Genomic DNA, 21,121 nt, shown 5'->3' on the forward strand with positions numbered 1-21,121 from the left:
GTGAAATAACCCAAACAAGTATTATATTTTAGATGATATAGCTTTAGATTCATAGCCACCCTTCATATGCGGTGTTAGCGCCCTTAGTGACATCACAAAGGTCTGATCGCCAGAACTGGGTGTTTAGCAGAAGAAGTAAAGAGGCTTTTCTCATTAGTGCGGAGTTCATCAAATTCCTCAAATTGATGTTTTTAATTGATGTTTTAATCCTGATGTCTTAAATTCTTGATTCTGTAAGGTTTCGGTGTCTTGAAAGGCGCCTACAAATAAAATGTATTATTATTATTATTATGATTATTATTAACAGCACAGAGGTCTTAAATACTCACCACCACTTATTCCGTCCAACAGTCAATAGACAATTAAATGCCATAAATCCCTGATTAAAAATCCAAGGCCCCTCCCTCTGGTGCCTGGATGACAGAAAGTTTGTATAAGACAGTGCATGCTCATAAAGTGCATTTGAATGTTATTCAAATGAATCAAAACATTGTTCAAACAACAGTCACAGTCATTCCCCAATTAATAAATGACTTCAAATCATTGGACAATTCTATACATTAACATTGTCGGAGCCTAAATGTACATTTTATTTTAATTGGTATATTAAGAATTTACATTTATAAAGGACAATCTTACGACTTGGTTTATTTCAATTATAATTATAACTTTAAGAGGAAGGCTTTTATTTTGAAAGGTGATCTTGTTTTTTTTTTAAGGGTGTTGCATTCTGGATGATCTGAAAAATCACAAAGATCCCTTCTCTTTAATTTATAGCCAGCTATCTTCATACTAATATTGATTCAAAATAGTCAACCTTTTTTTTTTTTTTTAAAAAAAAGAAACCTTTCTCTTTGTATTGGTCTTTGTTAGAGTGTCTGTACTTTTCACATAGGAATACACACAACACAACCTTTCATTTGATTATTTTATTATTGCTCAAATTTTACCCCATCAATTGTAAATTTACTCCATCCTCTGGATTAAAACGCTGATCCATGCAACATAAAAGAAGCACGTTCACCTACAGTCAAGTTTGTTGTTTTGTTTTGTCCTCAACTTCATTTGCAATGCATATCTCTCAGGGTGTGTCCTGACTCTGTGCACTAAACGACATTTTACTGTAGCCTCAGAACAGCAGGTGTAGAGGAGCGCCAGTCGAGGCTCAATGTGATGGTGCACATTTTGGACATGTTTCAGTTTTGATTCTAAATTCAGAAACTAAAACAAACAACAAAAATGAATAAGAAAAGACACTTTCTGGAGCCTCCAGAGGTCAAAGAATATTTGCTCAAGGGAGAGAGGTTGACAAAATGGTCCGAGGTGAGTGTATCATTTCAGATATATTATTTTCCATACAAGGAATGTATAGTCCCAATGGTAATATGTGGCCTCAGTCCATCAATACTCATGTCTGAAATGTGTGTTAATTCTAACTGCATTGCTACCTCCATCCATCTCCATCAAGGACTCCACCAAGACAACCCCTGTGACCATGAAGATGGACCCAAAAGGTTTCTATGTCTACTGGACCAACCAAAGCAAGGTAATGAATGAGAGGAGAGTCTGGTGGAAGAGCAGAAAGCGTCCTTGTGTGCAAAAACGACAAGTCAAACAAGTCGATGGCTGGAGAGCTTTTTAGAGGAAAACCTTTGATTGCAGCAGATCAACGCAACCTGGCAGATGAAATGATGTTTCAAATCGAAGCGTCCGTCCGTCCGTGTGTGTGTGTGTGTGTGTGTGTGTGTTTGTGTGTGTGTGTGTGTGTGTGTGAGTAATGTGCATGAGATCAAGAGCTGCCAGAGCTGTGGGCTCGCTCAAAGCTGCGGCACACCTTCCGGTCTCAGCAGCTCGTAGAGATTATTGATTGATGCTGATGTGGGCTCGCCATCCCGCTGCTGAGCTGCGAAGCGCCCAACAGAAAGGCCCTGGCCGTCTTTGTTATTCTCTCCTTTCCCTCTGTCTCATTGAGGCCCCTTTCTCTTTTTGTATCGGTGCACACACAAAAAAAAACAAAACAAAAGAAAGAGCGACGCCGGCATCAAATGTGTTGCCTCGCTCGTGTTGCTGCAGGCTCAAAAGGCCCGTGTGAAAATTCCCTTGGCTCTTTCCAAAATGAGCTTTCGTGATAACGCAGTCGGTGCACGTTCATAGTAAAATCCCGTCGTTTTTGCACTTTGCCAGCGGATGACTTGTATGTGAAACCATATTTGGTGTTGCGCCTACATGTTGAATTCAACGCCGGACGATGATCCTCCTGCCTCTTGTTTCTAGGAGACAACGTTCCTGGATGTTGCCACTATCAGAGATACCAGAACTGGAAAATATGCAAAACTTCCCAAAGTGAGTTCATTATCTGTGTTTGATGCACTAATCTGCACTCTCCATTACCACAGAAGTACTTGGCGTGTTGGAAAGGGTCTCCGCCGGTATGCAAATCGAGTGTCAAGTCTTTTAGCTCGTCCATTAGTTCGAGGGGCATATTTTGCATTGCAAAAATGGGCTCGCGTAGGCCGGACTGCCTGTCCCAGGGCAGGCACACACACACACACACGCACACACACACACACACTCACAATCTGACGTGATTTCCTGTGAGTGAGCTTGTTTGTTTAGGTCACTATCTGACGGTTGCAGCTCTTTAGCGGCCGTCCGCAGGGGGGGTGGGGGGGGGGTTGCAGTGTGCAGCTGCCATCATCATCCGTCACTCAGGGATCATTCTGGAGCCTGATATGTGCTGTCCACAGGGAGAGCCCAAAGCTTCACATCCGGAGGGTGGCTGGGTTGGGGGGAGGGCTGTGTGTTTGTACGTGTCGTGGGCACGTCCTCATTTTGGTTCCCTGGGGACTTTTGGAAATGTGGCTGCAACGCTGACGTCACAGCAGGAGTGATTGAGCACTTGAACGTCGCGCCAGTCAACAAACAGTGCAAACGGAAAGAGAGCCTAGCATACTGTGGAATACAGGGAGTGTTGAGAAAATATTTGTTTTGACCGGCTGTAACATCTGGCTGTGCAAAGTGTTGCTTGCAAGCAATTCAAATGTAATACTTTTTTATTTATTTTTTATTTTTTAACATGCACTATTGCATTCATTTTGTTTTCAGACACAACCCACTGTTTAGTCCCATTTAAAATGCATCAGTGGTCACCTCTGACCAGGTGCAATGATTACATTATGTGACCCAGTTATCCAGGTGAAATGAATTCTTGTCATTGTCTTGCTGCTGCCAAAGACAGGTAAATACATTTCCTTTCAACTTCATCAGCAACAGTGCATTTATTTTCGAAGGAGACAAAAAACAAATACAAAGCCATTAACCCCAAACATTAGATTTTGCACACTGCTCACTGTGCAACTAATGGACACCGCCGCTCATTTGCAAGCACGAATCCTGCTCCTGAATCTGACCCGACCCTGCCACTGTGTGTTTGCATGTTTTCCTCTGCAAATTTGACTTCCAAGTCAACCAGCGTGCTGTCGATGCTGCTTATATATCCTTTGAGAAAATAAGGCGATTCATTTCAAAGCCAATAAATAAAAATTCAAGTGGGTCACTGACGGTGATGCATTTTCATTTAGCACCCGAAGGTTCGAAACGTGTTCAACCTGGATTTCCCAGACAGCAACCACTTGGCCAAGACTCTGACCGTCGTCTCGGGTCCAGACACGGTCAATCTGACCTACCACAACTTCTTTGCTTCCAAGGAGAAGGTGACACAGGTAATTGGACACTGAACACTGTGACTGCGTGTGTTATTGGCATCCCCTCTCCCTGTCACTGACCTGCCCCTCCCCCCACCCTCCCGACTATCCAAACACAGCCAGAGGCTATTACACGATGAGCCTCCGGTTCTCCGTCTGCGTCCTTTTAGCCCTGATTAGGCTTTTACGACTCAAATATCCTGTTTTAATCCACACTAATGAAATCACCGTCGTACTTTAATCAAATGAAACATGCGCCGCTCTCATTTCCTGAAGTATTATGTCAACGCCCTCTAGTGGTGAATGTCTGCCTAAAAAAAATAAAAAAAATAAAAAAAAATCTCTGCTCTCAAATGGTTTTGGGCACATCGAGTCTTCCGTACAGCGATTCGTGTTGACATCAGAACTAATGTGTTTGTTTGTGTTTGGGGGTGAAATGCACCACAGAACTGGGCCAATGACATCCTGGCGATCTCCTACAACGCCGCGAGAAACAACTCGTGCAGACAAGTTTTCCTGGAGAAAATGTCAGTGGCCACCGAATTTGTGACGCTGTACACTGAATTTGAAAGCTTTGCATTTGTCTCGCACGTCTGAATCTCTCTCTCTCTCTCTCTCTCTCTCTCTCTCTCTCTCTCTCTCTCTCTCTCTCTTTCTTTCTTTTTTTTTTTGGCTTTATTCTATTCACAGATACGTCCGCCTTTCTCTTCACACCAACAAGGACGGCAAGATCCCAGTCAAACAGTAGGACACCGTCTGATGGTGTTGAACGTCACACGGTGGCTGTTATTTTAACGTTGCAACGTTGTATTACTGAGTGTTTTACTGTGTCTCCTGCAAGCATTTACAAGATGTTCCCTGCGGACAAGAAGAGGGTGGAAAATGCCTTAGCAGCTGCTCATCTGCCCAAAGGAAAGGTTGTCCATCCACAGCCTTCTCCTTACTAACCTAACTAACCTTTTTGTTTTTTTTGTTTTTGTCATTTTGTTTTTCTTTTAGAGACCTATTGTGCAAAATTCATCTTGAATTTGATGCTTCATGACAGTAATATGCATCTGTAGCCTGCCAATCACCTCCGGAGAAATGAGAAAAGTCCATCCTCGACTTCTCTTTCTCTTGTCCCACTTTTCTGTCATCAGTGTGCTAAATCACAATGTGCTTCAAACCAGCCCTTTTGGATGTCGTACGATGAGGGCGCCGATGTCGGTTGACGCATGTGTACATGGACCAACAAAATATCAGTTTTAGAGGGAAGCTAAATCCCAGCATTTTTGCAGGGGGGCTGTAAACAAAGGGGTAAATATTCTTCCCTCTAGCCCCCGGTGATCTGTTTTCTAGTTTTTGGAGATAATTAACCATGCAAGGCTGCTCCACTGCAGATGGGGGCGGACATTGACGATAGAAAATATATAAACTCTGAGCCCTTCATACTAGACCACGGCAGCTGCACCTGGTTCCTGACTAATTTTGATTTATATTTCAGTATGACAGCATGAAGCCTGACGTCTTCACAGAGTCTGCCTATAAGGTGTTTCTGGCAAACCTCTGCCCTCGGCCGGAGATCTATGAGATCTTCACTTGCTAGTGAGTCCGCCTCCCCACCGCTTCACCGAGCACTGGTTGATATGGATGAATAATTATGTACCTCTCCTTTGATATCATGTGGTTCTTTTTTTTTTTGCCTGTGTGTAAGAGAGAGAATTTCACTTTTCCCGTTCCGAGTCCTGTTTAAATAATCTACGCTCGGCTCTCCTTTTGTTAAATCTCTCGGAAGCCACTCAGACGCACCTTATCTAAATGGCCCAGATTAATGTCAGCGAGACGGTTTTCTTCTTCGCACAATTCTGACAACCCTCTTTGCACAAAGCGTTATCTGTAGCACGGCACGCAGCGCTGACCGTCACGACTCGCTTCACTCTCCAGCTCCAACAAGCCGACCATGACCAAGGAGAACTTCACCAGGTTCCTCAATGAGAAGCAGAGGGACTCCAGGCTGAACGAGGAGCTGTTCCCGCGCCTGCGGCAGGACCAGATCAAGGCTCTGATCGACAAATACGAGCCCCTGGCTTCCAACTCAAACCGGAGTAAGGCCACAACGCTGCCGCTTTGCAGGCTCTCGGACGCAGACGCTCAAGGTTGCGCTTTCTTCTCCACCGCGCAGGTCTGATCTCTCCAGAGGGCCTTTTGAATTTCCTGATGGGGCCCGAGACGACCGTCGTCATGCAGGACACCCTGGCCAAGTGTCACGACATGAGCCAGCCTCTGCCTCACTACTTCATCAAGTCCTCTCACAACACGTACCTGACAGGTAACGTACAAAGCTTTCATCATTCGCCCTTCGTACCTTTCATTCCCAGAGGGTCTTGTGCGTTTTTATTATATTGCTATGATTCATTTCCTCGCAGCTGGCCAGTTCTCTGGCGTTTCGTCCCCGGAGATGTACCGCCAGTGTCTGCTGTCCGGCTGCCGCTGTCTGGAGCTGGACTGCTGGAAAGGGAAGCCTCCAGATGAGGAGCCAATCATCACCCACGGTTTCACCATGACAACTGAGATCCTCTTCAAGGTGTTTTAACACGCCGGAACTCGTCTCTGCTTATTTGACATTACAACATTACTTTAAATATTATAGATGTTATGTCGTTCCAATTGGGTTCCAGAACTGAAAGTATGTACAATTAAAAAAAAAAAGGCTCAAAGACTTTTTTCTGATTATCTGTATATTCTATTACATGCACACATTTCTTTGCCCACAGGTGTTTTTTTGATGTGTTTCTTCTCTGCTAAGCATCTCACACTTCTTTTTTAATTTCTTGTTTGCCAAGGCGGCACTGGACAAATTCTGAAGGACTGTTGAAACTGTCTCACCTTCACCAACGTTCCACGTTTTCTCAAAGAGATGGCTCGAAATGAGAAAAGAACCATTTGAATCATTTGGGGGGAAGTGAATGATGGCAAAGTCCCACCGATGCTTGTATGGCAGTAAAACCAGTTTAAACAAGCGCTGGAAGCGGCATCATTTAGAACAAGCCAGTGTTCTGGGTCTTGTTCGTTGTCATAAATTTCCAACCTTTTATTGTGAGTCCTACTGAGTCGACTCCCAGCTTTCTCCCAGCATAGTTTGCGCTCAGTTTTTTTTTTTTTTTTATGACATCCCCTGTATAAACACTCACCAGAGGGCCGTTGGGTGCAGACCGCGGATGAGCGCATTAACGTTATCACCGTGAGCCTGTAAAAATTCACAGGTCACCTCTCACTCATGCCCACATGTGCAACCGCTGTGGGAGAAATGTGTTTATACGTCCGAGTGGCACACAGAAGCACGCACACACGTGCACTCTGATGCATTCTCCCCCACCTCCCCCCAAAAAAATCATCCAACACTTCCATCTAAGGGCAGAGAGGGAGAGAGCTCCACGGTCCCCAGGGGCCGGGGCGAAACACCTCGCTTTGGCTTAGCGTCAGCCTCCAGATGTGTCGGCTCCAGAGGTGCCTTCCAAAATAGAAGTCCTGCATTTTGTCATCTTGTCACTTTTTGGCTCAGGCTCCCGGTTTCATGCCTCTGTGCGATTTTATCTCCGCTTGTGTTTTGCCTTCCGTTTTTTTTTTTTTATATCCATCCCATTGAGAGTGCCCACTGATTTACACAGAAGTGTAGTTAAACACATTTAATGCTGTTTATCCAATTTGATATTGTTACAGGATGTGATAGAAGCGATTGCAGAGAGCGCTTTCAAGACCTCCCAGTATCCCATCGTCCTCTCATTCGAGAACCACGTTGACTCGTGAGATTATTATTATTATTATTTTTTTTTAACAATTTTAGAATATTTCTCGTGATAACATTTCGACGGCACAGTTCAGTTGAAACAAAACCCTCCCCCCTGAGGGGGAAGGGCAGCCGGTGGCAGATGTTAATCTGCTTTGTTTCAGGGTGAAGCAGCAGGAGAAGATGGCAAACTACTGCAAAACCATATTTGGCGACGCCCTGTTAACAGAGCCGCTGGATAAATACCCTGTGAGTACACCGCTGCAGCACATCTGCAACCACTTAGCGTGATGAGTTAGATAAAGGATTATCTTCCTGTGAGAGCCGACAGAGCCATAAAGTCTAATAGCATTAGCGTGATGGCACTAAATGGCAAAGTTCAAGTTTCATGTTTGCCCTCAGTCTCTCCAGTGCCAGAAGTGGCTCTTGTAAATGTTCACTACTTAGACGACAGTGCTTACAGCCAGAAAACATATTAATCAAAATCAAAAAAGTATCAGTGCAACATACATGGCAGCCAGTGTGCATTAGAAGTTAAGCATACGTGAAAGAAAAAACTACTCTGCTGCTTAGGGGTATAAAGCAAAAGTTAAAACATCTATCTACATTTATCTCATCTCCAATATAGAAACAACAAAGATTTGAATTCATATATTGTCTCGGCTTTTTAAAGTTGGTTGTATCTTGTCTTTTCCTTCCTAGCTAAAGCCAGGCCAACAGATCCCGAGTCCGTCAGAGCTCATGGGCAAGATCCTCATCAAGAACAAGAAGGGTGGCCAGGAAAAGCCAACCCAAACTAAGAAAACTGCTGCAGCCGCTGAGCAGAATGCAACCGCGGCAGCAGCCACCAATCCTCAGGACAGCGCCAACCCTTCACCCAACACTCAGGAGAACCAAGGTTGGGTTGCAGAAGCATAACAGTGGATTAGATTCAACCTGGAGTGCTTGCTCGCATGACACCGACCTTCTGTTCAGTCGTTGCAGCGGAGGGCGACGCACCTGCTGAGGAGAACGAGGAGCAGGAGGACACGGAGGAGCAGGACGAGGAGAAAATGAAGTCATCAGATGAGGTACGACGGACGGCCGCAGAGGGGGGTTTGCTGTCATCAAGCGCCTAAACGCCACATGACTTCCTGTCAATCCCCTGCAGGGAACAGCTGGACAGGAAGTGACAGCCTACGAGGCCATGTCATCCTTGGTCAACTACATCCAGCCCAACAAATTTATCTCCTTTGACAATGCCAAAAGTAGGTCGACATTAAAAAGAAAACCAAAACAGTTTTTTCTTTACGTGAATGTGCTCCTCTTTCTCACCAATACTCTTCTTTTTTGAGAAAAAGATTCTTAATTTAAAGACGACATGTAACAAAGCTATTGCATAACAATAATATAAAATCCGACATTCCAGTTCCTCACAAGAATTGAAGGAAAGAAAACCTACAAAATGATAAAGGGAACAGAATAACGTAACAGAAAGCGATTTGCACTGATTCCACTTTTCCTCTGTCAGAGAAAAATAAGAGTTACGTCATCTCATCCTTTGTGGAGACCAAAGGGGAGGCAATGATCAGCAAAACCGGAGTGGACTTCGTGGAGTATCCTTTATGATGTCGCTCCGGTTTCAGGTCTCTTGTGCAAAAACGCTCCAAAGAAATCTGCTTTGTCCAGTCAAATGCTCATTCAAAAGAGAAAAAAACCTCCTGAGCCAAATTTCACAGATACAACAAGAGGCAGATGAGCAGAATTTACCCGAAAGGAACCAGAGTGGACTCATCCAATTACACCCCCCAGCCTTTTTGGACGGTGGGCTGCCAGATGGTGGCACTCAACTACCAGACAATGGGTAGGAACAGCCTCAGAATTCAAGCAAAAATAGTGAAAAAAGCAAACAAAAATGAACAGTATCCTCATCATCCACATCGTCTACTTTGTACTTTTTTTTATCACCCGTTTGGGAAGTGTCCTCTTTGGTAAAAATGCTTCTGTTTTTCACCACAAGAGGGCAGTCTTTCGCCTCCTTTTGCGCGATACAGGCCTCTGCACCTACCAGCTCCTGGGGGGCAACGTTTGAGTGTCCTGTCCGTGCCCGTGTTTGCAGATTTCCCCATGCAGCTGAATCTGGCTACGTTCGAGTTCAACGGCAGAACCGGTTACCTGCTCAAGCACGACGTTCTGCGACGCAGCGACAAGAAGTTCGACCCATTCTGCGACCGCATCGACACGGTCGTGGCCAGCACGCTGACCATAAAGGCACGTTCATGTCCTTCTTTCGCCCCAATTTGTGCAGTGCAAAATTCACATCCTTGTTTTGTTTTGTTTTTCTTGAAGAATCTTCATTTGTGTCTTTATTTTTTTTTTAAAGATACCCCCGTTGTCATAATTATTCCAGTAAGATAAACAGACTAAAATACAGTAATAGATTAATACTACACGAAAGTTAAGAGCTCAAATAATGCATCATGTGAGCAGTGATTTCTGACACTAATGTTTACTGCCTGTAAGCTGTAAAACTGGAGGGAATTTATATAGTTCAGAAAATCATCCCTTTGTGATGTCACAAAGGCATTGATGCCTCTCCTCGGGCATGGGAGAGATGGAACAAGTTAGAACAAAGCATCGCAGCAGGTGTGGCTGTCAGCAGAGGGATAAAAGAAGATTTGTTTTCGACCTTCAGTCCTACGAGGCCAATTGAGGATTCGAGGAAGTAAAAAAAAAAAGTTACAACATGGAACCTGTAATTGCTCAACCCAACAAAAATCCCCTCTATGACGTCACAACGCTGTATTGGCTACATGCGAAGCGGACTGATGTGCTTCGAAAGCTGAATGACTCCCTTGATGTTTTCCCTTTGATGCTGTAAATAGAACTATAAATTAAAGCCCTCAACGGCCTCAGCATCAATTTTGCAATAACAAGGGCCTCATGCTGAGAGTGATACACGGTTTCCTGGTACTGAGCGAGGAAGCCTGGCCTCTATTTATACCCCCCGTGTCCCGAACGCGGGCCAGCACAATAGGACCACAGCAGACTCACGCCGTTACCTTCATGTCCTGTTTTACCTCCCGCCTCACCAGATTTACTCAGGTCAGTTCCTGTCCGACAAGAGCGTGAAAACGGGCGTGGAGGTGGAAATCATCGGGCTCCCGGGCGACCCCAAGAAGAAATATCGCACCAAGTGGTCCACCACGCCCAACGCCATCAACCCAGTGTGGAACGAGGAGCCTTTCGTGTTTGAGAAGGTTTGCCCCAAATCGCAGAAACAGTTCTCCTTCAATCTACCGCCAGCTGCCAGTGCTGTCCATCGTTACGTATGTTTTTTCTGTGTTTGTCATGATGGATAGATCCTACTGCCAGAAATGGCAGCTCTCAGGATTGTGGTTCACGAAGAGAATGGCAAGTTTTTGGGACACAGGATCATCCCAATTGATGCCATCCAATCAGGTGGGTGAAGCTGAGAGAAGAAATACAAAACAAACACTCTCATACACTTCAGATACATCTGAAATGCGTCATTTAATATATATATATATAAAATTTAATATCAGCCAATCCACTGAACACTTAGAACATGTTAGAGCCATGGATGTATTATAAGAACTGGATTCCTGACAGGCAATATGGTGGCGCACCGATTTTCCCTAGTGGCCACTCGAGGTACTGCAGCAAAAAAAAAAATCCTAGGGGGCCAAAAAGCATTTTCCCCATAGACCGCAATGCAAAAGCAATTCATAGAAAAGCTTTTTATTGTAGCTTTTTCAGTTAAAAGGTCTTTTAGTCGTTTAAAAAAAGGATAAATGCCAGAAAATCAATCACGTGATCATGTTTTTTTTCTCCCCTTGCAGGTTTCCATCATATCTGCCTCCGCAGTGAGAGTAACATGGCGCTCACTCTGCCTGCTCTCTTTGTCTACATTGAGGTCAAGGATTACATCCCCGCTGCATTTGCAGGTGCCGGGCTTTCTCATTGTGTTTAGTTAAAAGGAAGAAAAACACCTTCTGCTGCAACTGAGTGTATGTTTGTTCAGAGTGGGAATCCATGATTTACTTCGCAAGTGCACGCTTGTGTTCAAGGAGGTTTTTTTCTTCGACCTGCAGAGGATGTTGGAGCGTAATGTTGCTGTTTTCTGCAGTTGACACCTGTGTCTCTTAGATTTCACAGATGCCTTGTTCAATCCGACCAAGTCCTCGGAGAAGACCTCCAAAACCCCAAAGGAGGTAATCAAAAAGCTGCGAGATAGAATAATTCTGCCTCTAGTGCTTTTAAAATGAGCTTTACAATATCACATTCTTTTCGACATCGGGTTCAATGCATGCAGCCATGCATTGTAACTTGTACAAAACGCACTTGATCTGATGAAAACACAATATTTACCCCTCTACTTATGTCACTGTCACACTTTCATGCAGTAAAATGTAATAAATGGGTGCTTTTGAAGAACGACATGCAGACAAATAAAAAGAAGAGACAGGGTTAAAAAAATAAAAAAAATATGTTGAAAATAATTCCTCGTTGTCTCTCTTCCTCTTCACACAGTCGTCCTCAGACTACATTTCTCCCTATGAAATGCCTCTGGTGGCTCAAGCGCCCACGAATGAGTCAAAGGAGAGTGAGTCTTCCCCTGCAGGTAATGACCCGTAAGGTGACACAATTCAGTTTATTTTTTAAAGACCGTACATACATTTTGCTCCTCTGCTCTGAGTTTGACCTCTCACTCTGTGAAGAAAAAGCGGAAGCTGAGCCAACAACACCTGCTGACACCTGCGAGCAAGACCCCCAAGCCCCACCACCAGAAACACAGGCAGAAGAAGCTCCAGAGAAGCAGCCAGACACACCACAGGCAGAAGCGCAGCCTCTGCAGGCCGCCGAAGAAGCTCCTGCTGAAGACCAAGCTCCAGATGTGGAAAGTGGAGCAGCTTCAGTACCCTGTCCCGAGGCCGCTCCCTCCGAGGAGCCAGCTGCTGTTGAGGGAGGGGCCTCGCAGCCTGACGCGTCTCCTGAGGAGCCAGTGGAATCATGTCCAGATGATAAACCAGGCGCAGAATCCTCAGACCCAGAAGCTGCTGCTGCTGCTGTTGCTGCTGCAGCAGTGATGGCAGTAGCTGCTGCTGCTGCTGATCCCAGTCCACCGAGCACAGCGCCAGTATCTGCAGAACCCGACGATTCCCTCACAACCAAGACAGACGAGAAAGGTAAAGCCAAAGCTAGCACGGTTAGCTTCGTTGCTTCATTTCAATTTCTGTCCCGCAACACCTCAGCCATAAATCCACACCCAGTTTTCAGGGTTTCTCCCATCACAGCGCCCTCTACCCCTGCTGCAGAGCACACCACTGTGACAACCGAGGAACTGACGCAGCACAAAAACTATCTGAAGGTCGTCAAGCGGCAGGAGAGAGACATGAAGGCGCTGGAGAAGAAGTATCAGAAAAAAGCCGAGGACCTGATGCAGAAATACGGCGACTCCTTCAAGGCCATCAGGAAGAAGGCGTCCGTGAAGAAAGCAGAGTGAGGACAATTTAGTTTAGTTTCAATTCAGTCTGTAAATTGATGGAAAATTATATATTTTTCGAAATGAAATATATGAAATTTATATATATAAGCATTTTTACCTTTTCCATCTGTCTATCTATGAACCTGTCATGGTAGTGTGAGTCGTGTTTGTGGTTTGGTTCCCTTTCCTTCAAAGTAGGCGTGAATTCTACCTGCATATTAACACCGACCGACTAATGAAGCCGCCGGTGTTTTTGTCATGTAATTAATGAGATTAGATTCAGAGGAGGCGCTGAGTATTTCTCGGCTAATGTGTTTTTTTTTCCAGCTGACACAGGATATTAGAAGACGAGACAAAACAGCCTCATGAAAATGGGCCATGGCGCTTTTCTGCCCACAGCGCCTCCACGCTGTGCTCTCATTGCAAAACGTTTCTCGCACGAGGCCTCGATTTTTACGGGTTTTTTTCCCCCCGTAAACCGCAACGCCGCTACTGCACTTCCCCCAAACCTATTTGTCTAGATTCCGAGTGGTGTTATGTCATGTTTGCTTCAGGACATGCGGCAGCTCCTGCGAGTCCGGTGTGAAAACGGAGAAGGTGCAGGATCAGAAGGAGAAAATGCAGGCGGAGCTGCAGGCTCTCTGGAAGGAACAGTGCGATCAGCTGAGGAAGAAGAAAGAACAGTTCGCAACAGAGGTCAGCCGAATACGAAAAAAGGAGACAACTGTTGTCGATGAGTGTTTTTTTCTTTTCTTTATCACCGTCTCTGCCTGCAACAGGCACAAGAACATTTTCAGCTCTTTCTAAGCAGATTCACAAACGCGAAGCCCGAGTTCGCTCACATCCTCAAAGACCTCCAACCATTCTTTTTTTGTGTGCATGTATTTTCCAAAATGAGATGACCCATCAGTCTCCTTTGGGTAGAAATGGGGGAGTCGGGCTGTGACCAAAACAGGAAGCCGCTGCCGACTTATAAACAGAGACGACGGGCTCTCAGCAACAGGAGCAACATCCTCGTTAAAAGAAGTGTAAAGAAAATTGGTTCCCTATGATCAGGGTCGCGTGTCTCAGACTGTTTGCAATTGGTTCCAGTATACCAGAAAAAATAAACACCGCTCACCGCTTAACCGATTAATTTGTCCCGGAAGCAGGATTGGTATTCACGATGTGCCGCGTGCCTAAATCCTTTATGGACAACCCTATTTGCACCGCTGGTGGCGCTTCACCTGCGATGGCGGGGCGAGCCGCCAGCTCCTCAGTGGCTCTATTGATCACACGGGCGACCTCAATACTCCAGGGCCCTCTTAGCATATGAACCCAGTCCTTATTAAGCTGGAGGCTTAATCAGATTGCTGTTCAAGGGGTCGCCACCGCACTTGTGACCGGAGCCTCTGTTGTGATGACGGAGATAAAGACATTTGTACAAATCTTCCACAAACACACACTCGTAGGTAAAACTTTATCATAAGTACACACTATTAAGTGTTAGTTCAGCAGTAATAAATACTGGATGCATCCTTTATAAATTGTGCTCATCTATAGCATGCTTAGTCAATGTGTTAGATGTTTTGTAAAAACTCACAAATTTATTTTCAAATAGATTTTCCAACTGTGTTTATAAACTGCATACTAATGAGTATTCATGTCAGAAACGTGATTTATAAATGATGCAATTAGTATGTATTAATGCTTAGCTAATGCTTAATAGTGCATACCTATTATAAAGTATTACACTCTCAGATAAAAGACGGCCTAGTCTCGGCTCCGGTGACTTTCGTTGCGTCCTTTTTCTGTTGCGACAGAGGCTGGCCAAGCTGCTGGAGATGGCGACAGAGAGACAAGACTGCGAGCTGAAGATCCTGGAGTGGTGAGGAGCACACACACACACACACACACACACACACACACACTCACACACACACACACACACACTCACACACACTCGCAATTGTTTGAGTTCTTTTGGAAAGCTCTGTTTCTTAGCAATCTTGCTCTGTAAAAACTCTCTTTACGTTCACAACAAGAGAGTCACTGTGAATAATTAGTGCACATATTATGCTGTGACGTATTGAACATACACACCGGTATGCTGACCTTCTCCGCCGTGTCTCTCAATAGCACTTCTGATGACAAATAACAACTTAACTTCAAGGACAATTACAACATGCCGGACTGAAAATCATTTCTGAAGGCTCCTCCCTCCCGAACGTCAATTTCGTCTTTCCTCGTCTTCCTTCTCATTATTGTTAGTGTCAACCCTGTGTTCAGACAGAACAAGACAATGGAGAACAAGCTCCATAACGTTTGAAAAAGAAAATCAGATCACGTTGATTTCAAGAGGTTCTGCCAGTTGTTCTGTTCACGTGGCACGTCGTGTTTTAGTGGCATTTTCTGTGGCGACACAATGATTCATGGAAACTCAGTTGTCACCTCTACCTCTTTTATATTAAATTTCTATGTTGCAGTACATAGTCTGCCAGACCTTAGACACTTGATTGAAGCAGACCTTATTACAATTAATTTTCTTTTTTCCCCGCGGCCAACTTTTAAAACAGCTGCCTCTCTTTGAGATGACAAAATACAGTCTGTTTGGCTATTGAGGTGATCCTATACAGCCTGGATATGAACTGAGTTAAATCAGTATGCAGGTCCTTCAAGGTAACGTCCTTGACTGACCAGCGGAGCTCGACATGCATCTGTGTGTGTGCGTTTTGCAAAGTATGTGTTTGTGTGTATCCATCTGGCAGATGGCAGACGGCGATCTTAGGACAACTATTATCTAGCAGGTGTTTAGATAGCAGCAGGAGGGGGCAGCTGTGGTAATTTGGCTGCTCGCTTGGACACCATAACGCCGCCTTTAAGACTTCCTCCTCACTGAAAAGGTCACATCAGACAAACTTTCCAACTGCGGTTCCAAGATAAATCACGATTTAAAAGGCCACTCTTATTTCTTATGCCTCAGCTGTGACTTTAGCCACATTGTGCTACTCTAGGTGGTCTGTCAGTTCATCCTATTCTTATTGACAAAGAATAAAAAACACTTTTTCATTTCAATGTTTTCAAAAAATGCAGCAACTCTTTAGTTTCATTCATTTGTGCTTGCCGTGTTTTCAGGGAAACCAATGAAAACAAGAAGAAAACGTGCTCCAAAGCCTCGCAGAAAGCAAGGTGACTCGACCTCCACTGACCTTACGTGTTATCAGCCAGTCCACAGATGGCAGCTTAGCTTCCAACCCTGCCAGCTTTGGTTCTCATTTTATGTTTTTTTTTTTCTCCTCTTTGGAGGATCACTAACTTTGAACTAATCGTCTTCTCTCAGGATGAAAAGGGCCATGAGCACTGAGCTGCTGGATGACGACAGTCAGTCCGACGGTCCCGTAAGTACTGGCAGAGAGTTAAATCGGAAAACAGTCTCACTTTCAATGCCTTTTTGGAACGTCTGAAGCCAGCACAAGAGCTGGAAATGGGTGCGCAAAACCCTTCAGCAACTCTCACGCTCGCTCTAAGTCTAAGACAAGGCCAGAAGACGATTCCAAAATACCCCAAAATCTTCAATATCTTCAACATGGTTAAACTACGAGCCCATGTCGGTTTTCTTCTTCTTTTGCAAGAACAGCGTTAAAGCTGGTACTTTAGCCCGCACAGTACCGCACTTGACTGGCATGCTCGCCAGCATATTGTGTTCAAGAGTGTTACCATGGTTACGAAAAGGCGCCGAGCGTCTGGAGATCTGAGCGCAACATTGAAGAAGAAGAAGGAGAGAGAGAGAAAAAAACCTGCTACAGCTGCGAGTGAGTTGAGACCAGGGCTTCTTTGAGCAGGAAGGAGAGGTGGGAGGACGAGGGGGTGGTGGAGTAGGAGTAGGAGTAGAACGAGGACGGAGAGAAGGAAGAGGTGGAAGGCAAATAAGGAATAGAAGAGGGTCCGTGGGGAGCAACCCTGCCAGTGCTTTAGCCGCTCAACCGGCTGAAGATCTTGTCTGTGTTGCACCTTAAGAGGAGACTAAGTGGTGCTTATGACATGGCAACGTTGCAGCTGATCTTGCAGCGCTGAAAATGCACTTAGAGGAAAATGAAGATGACTTTGCAGATGCTGATCAATGCTTTAGTTGTCGGTGAAGGCTGCAGATGTTCGAGAAGATTTGCATTTTCACTGCGGCGGCAGATTTTTTTCAGTTTGCAGTCGTGCAACCGTGGCAAATAACTTTGTTTTGTAACAAATGGAATAACTTGGTGGAATGATCTTTTCACCTGTGATGTTCAGTTTCAACAGCTCACTCCTGTGTGACATTGCTCAGTGCGTTCATCATAAACTAAACACAAACTGAAAGGTTGAGGTGTCCGGGGCATCGTTAGAAACAGATGCATCTCATTTTCCGACTTTTAACTTTTACGTGACATTGTAATTCTACATCCGAGGTAAATCGAACCATAACTTTTTGCCGGACTTCAGCTGTCATAATGTTGCATGCACAAAAAAAAAAAAATCCTTTAATTTACTCGCAGTTCTGACTCATACGCGATGACCCTCTGATTAATTCCGGCCCGTACACAGCTGATTAAAATAAAAGAGCCATTATCGGCGGTGATGAGGTGTTGATTACCTTAATGAGTGGATCCATTTTCACAACTGTCTTGTTGTGTCAAAATATGAGTCATCAAAAAAATAACTCATCAACAACAAAAAAACTGAGAATCTGTCCATTAAATAGATGATTCACAGTTACGGCACAACTTCGTTTTTTTTTATTTTTCACATTTTCCTAGAAAACAAATACCCCACAATTTGATTAAGGTGTTTTAAGGAACCGCAGACGATGACTGACGTGCACTCCTCGGCCGCTGCCGCGTGCAAACACAATCGCATGCACACCCACTCACCCACAAACAAGCCCTGACCATAGGCCAGGCTTGTTCATTACTCAGAGGCTGTTTACTGGGAGCAGAGGGGTGGGGGTGTGGGGGCTAATCCACATGTGGCCGATGACTCACTGAGCTCTGCTCTTGTCCCCGCGTTGGCTTATTAAGAGTCTGGCCCGCCGTATGTGGGTTAAAGACCCCGGCAATCCTCTCCCATCAACTCATCTCTCGGCAAAACGTGGCCGCGGCTCGTTTAATCTTCCTCATCAGCGCTCGCTCTATAATTACACTGGCGGACAACAGCATTTGCATCTTTTACGTCGAGGCGGCCTCTGTGTTAAATAGAAGGGAAGGGAAAAAAAGGGCTGAGTAACCCAACTAGACAAGTCCCAGCGTTGCGACATAAAGTGCATCGATTCTCCCGCTCAGGTTGCGTCCCATGGGTGCCCTCCACTCCAGATACACACTCGCAAGCCTGTAAACATCTCATCTAACACCACCTACACACAGCGCGCTCGCACACAGAGGCAAACCGTGCTGACTGATCGATTTTATTATTTTTTTTCCCTCTTGCATGGAGCACATGTTTTATTTTTTTCCCCCCTGCGCGTTGTATTGCTGCAGCCCTCGGATCTCAGCCCGCAGCAAGAGGCCCTGATGAAGAGACAGGCTGCCACGCTGGAAGAAATCAAGACACTGACTAATCAGGTACAGTCATGATTGGAGGATCCACTTGTTTTGCAAGCAGCTCCTTCAGTTTGTTTAATCATTTTACACTTGTCTGTTTACTGTTTGTTTGCTTTTCTTCATATCGGAGACACTGGCCAGCAGATTTATCATTACCACACTAACAAAAACCAAAAACAGTTTTTTAGAAAACAACACAGAGCAAAACATTTATTTATCCCATCATAAATCGGGAGGCAATTTAAACATGCAGAAATTGACTCATGTTTCTTATGATAAAGTCCTCTGAAAGTCTGTCTCTTTTACCCTTTGTGATGTCACACAGAGCACAGATCAATTCCAGGTTTTTTAACAACATCCCCCAGCCAGGTGCTGAGATCACCTCCAAACGTGGAGTTTTATCATTTATCAGTGAGCTAAAGTCGAGCGGGAGGCTGTAAACAGAGGGCAAAATAGGAAAGCATCACCGTGAAACATGAAGAGTTTGATCAGATTTTATGACAGCAGATACCTATAAAATACCTCCACGACTGTGAGCAATCATTGAACAATTAAATTGAATCAGAACCATGCCAGCAGCGAATGCCTGCTTGCCAAAGACCAATCTGTCCAATTTGTGACGGTGGATGTGGCCAAATGACACACTTTGGATTCGTCGATTGACAACTGACGACGTTCCCACAACTGCAAATGACGTCAGGGTGCGTTAATGACAATGCTCTGCCCGCGTTGAGAAAAAAAGGAAAAGGCGTTCGATTGGGCTTAGACATTGACGCGGGGAAGCCAGATGGACGACTTGTTTTCGTGTCTCACCAGCGCTAGTATTAGAGTTTGTCTGAAGTGAGGGAAACCGTGGGAGGAATTCGAGTGACTGCTGTGATGGATAAAAGACAAATGAGGATAACACATCCTTCACAAGTGACAGAAAATGTTTTTTTTTACAAACATCAAGTATGAGAAATCTTTCCTCCTGACCGGCGTGTATCCATTAAGTGCCCTCTAATTTAAACTCAATCAATTGAGTTCAAGCACGTTTCCCCCAGCCGCAGCTTCGCAATTATCCCTTTTTTCTTCTTTTCCCGATAAGTAAATCCATTCTTTAAAGATTATGATAAGCACCTGACCGAGGGAAGAGATTGTTTAAAGAAAATATAGATATCAATTTGTCCTTTCACCAAGCCAGTGACCTCTAACTATCTGCTGGCCTTCTGGGTGCGCAGCTCAATCAGGAGGCCCTGAAGGAGCACGACCAGAAGGTGAGGTCCCTGCCGGCGGAGGTGAAGGCGGCTGTCAATGTCTGCGTGGGGGCCCATTTTCCAGAGCTGGTCGATCAGGCTGGAGGACACAAGGTGGAGGGAGTGGGCTTCTACGGGGACGTCTTCCTCGGTTAGAGGAGTCCTTCACTAGGATCCTTTCCTCCTTTCTTTTTTTTTTGTGTGTGTGTGTGTGTGTGTGTGTGTGTGTGTGTGTGTGTTAACCTTCTTTCTGTGTTATATAACCTTCAATATTAGCACAACTGCGGAGTCGCAGGAAATGATTAAATTAGTCGATCCGTGTGAAACCATAGTTATCTGTGCTATTTATAGGCGGCTCTCTTGAGGGTAATGATGTTTGATGGATGTGCTGTAAGGCAAATGTGAAAGGATACGGGCACGATTTTCATTCTCTGCTCATCTCTTTATTTCAGTCCCATTACACTAATGAAGAGCAGCACAATACACTGGTCGGAAATGTCTTTAAGACCCATTTCAATGTGCCTCGATTTTGTTCTCGTCGTCCCCGTTCTGCCCTGCAGAAATGACAGTAATCTCAAAGGGGGAGGGAACTAAAGTGACAACAAAAACAAAAATGTTATCTAAGACTTTCAGGCTGAATTCAGACAACGGTTCCATCTGCCTGAGCCGGGATGTGACAGCAGAGGTTTCATTGTGAAATTTATCCGAGGCGTTTTTTTGGGTTGGACAGAAAATATTAATTTTTGCTTCTTTGATGGTAACTTTATTTAGAGGATGAAGTTTCAGATGTTTGCTGAAATCAGTGATTTTTGATACGTGATGACTGATGGTAAATTATTTAGTGGGTTAAGGTGATACAAAGAAGAGCAATTCTTTGATGAATTTCTGTAGTTTCTCAGTTTCAAAAATTCAGTCACATGATGACAAATTGGGGGTTTTAAAAACAATACATTGGTTTCTCTTTTAAAGTCCTGTATTTTTCATAAAGTGGAATTTAAGTCATAAAATACATTTGCATTTTTCTTCTGTTTCAGATATCTATTATTAACATGTATTAACATGTTTGCCTGAAATTGTGATTTGTTCATGTTAAAACCGCAATAAAAAAATTGATGGTCAACATGGGGTTGCTCATGTTGCAGGTATACATTTATGTTTGCTTTGCTGAATAATTCTGTTGTAGCGATTGTAAGAGAGTTACTTGTGTGCTAGTGGGCTGTTTTCTGTGTAACATTAGATAAGCTCTCAAAGCAAAGGGTCAGCACTTGAGAAATAAGAGAAAATCTTCAGGTGCTTCCGCTTGGATACGGGAACAAACACTTGGTTATTGGTTGTGTGCCGTTAAACAAACACTTTCCTTTGGAAAAAATACCCTGTGATCG

The 21,121-nt window shown here is 44.5% G+C and overlaps 1 protein-coding gene across 1 annotated transcript; it reads left to right on the forward strand.

Annotated features, from left to right (window-relative positions):
- Positions 1-763: 763 nt before the first annotated feature.
- On the forward strand, positions 764-20,865 carry plcb2 (phospholipase C, beta 2). Its single transcript, XM_076018308.1, has 32 exons — positions 764-1,323; positions 1,469-1,546; positions 2,275-2,343; positions 3,582-3,722; positions 4,152-4,231; positions 4,395-4,448; positions 4,546-4,621; positions 5,188-5,288; positions 5,628-5,788; positions 5,866-6,012; positions 6,110-6,267; positions 7,404-7,486; positions 7,635-7,719; positions 8,173-8,368; positions 8,446-8,540; positions 8,621-8,717; positions 8,981-9,065; positions 9,189-9,313; positions 9,569-9,720; positions 10,545-10,709; positions 10,812-10,911; positions 11,313-11,417; positions 11,620-11,684; positions 12,004-12,094; positions 12,192-12,659; positions 12,789-12,972; positions 13,513-13,654; positions 14,761-14,825; positions 16,073-16,126; positions 16,278-16,335; positions 18,442-18,525; positions 19,725-20,865. Exons 1-32 carry the CDS (start codon positions 1,240-1,242, stop codon positions 19,893-19,895), a joined length of 3,819 nt encoding a protein of 1,272 aa, XP_075874423.1. The 5' UTR covers positions 764-1,239; the 3' UTR covers positions 19,896-20,865.
- Positions 20,866-21,121: the final 256 nt, after the last annotated feature.

This window comes from Nelusetta ayraudi, unplaced genomic scaffold (genome assembly GCF_046127955.1).
Source record: "Nelusetta ayraudi isolate G7.1 ecotype Tasmania unplaced genomic scaffold, CSIRO-AGI_Nayr_v1 ptg000007l, whole genome shotgun sequence".
Lineage (NCBI taxonomy): Eukaryota > Metazoa > Chordata > Actinopteri > Tetraodontiformes > Monacanthidae > Nelusetta > Nelusetta ayraudi.

Coding starts and splice junctions, on each gene's coding strand:
- plcb2 (XM_076018308.1), top strand. CDS start 1,240: ATGAATAAGAAAAGACACTTTCTGGAGCCTCCAGAGGTCAAAGAATAT. Junction 7,720..8,172: donor AGCCGCTGGATAAATACCCT/GTGAGTACACCG, acceptor TTTCCTTCCTAG/CTAAAGCCAGGCCAACAGAT. Junction 16,336..18,441: donor ACAGTCAGTCCGACGGTCCC/GTAAGTACTGGC, acceptor GTATTGCTGCAG/CCCTCGGATCTCAGCCCGCA.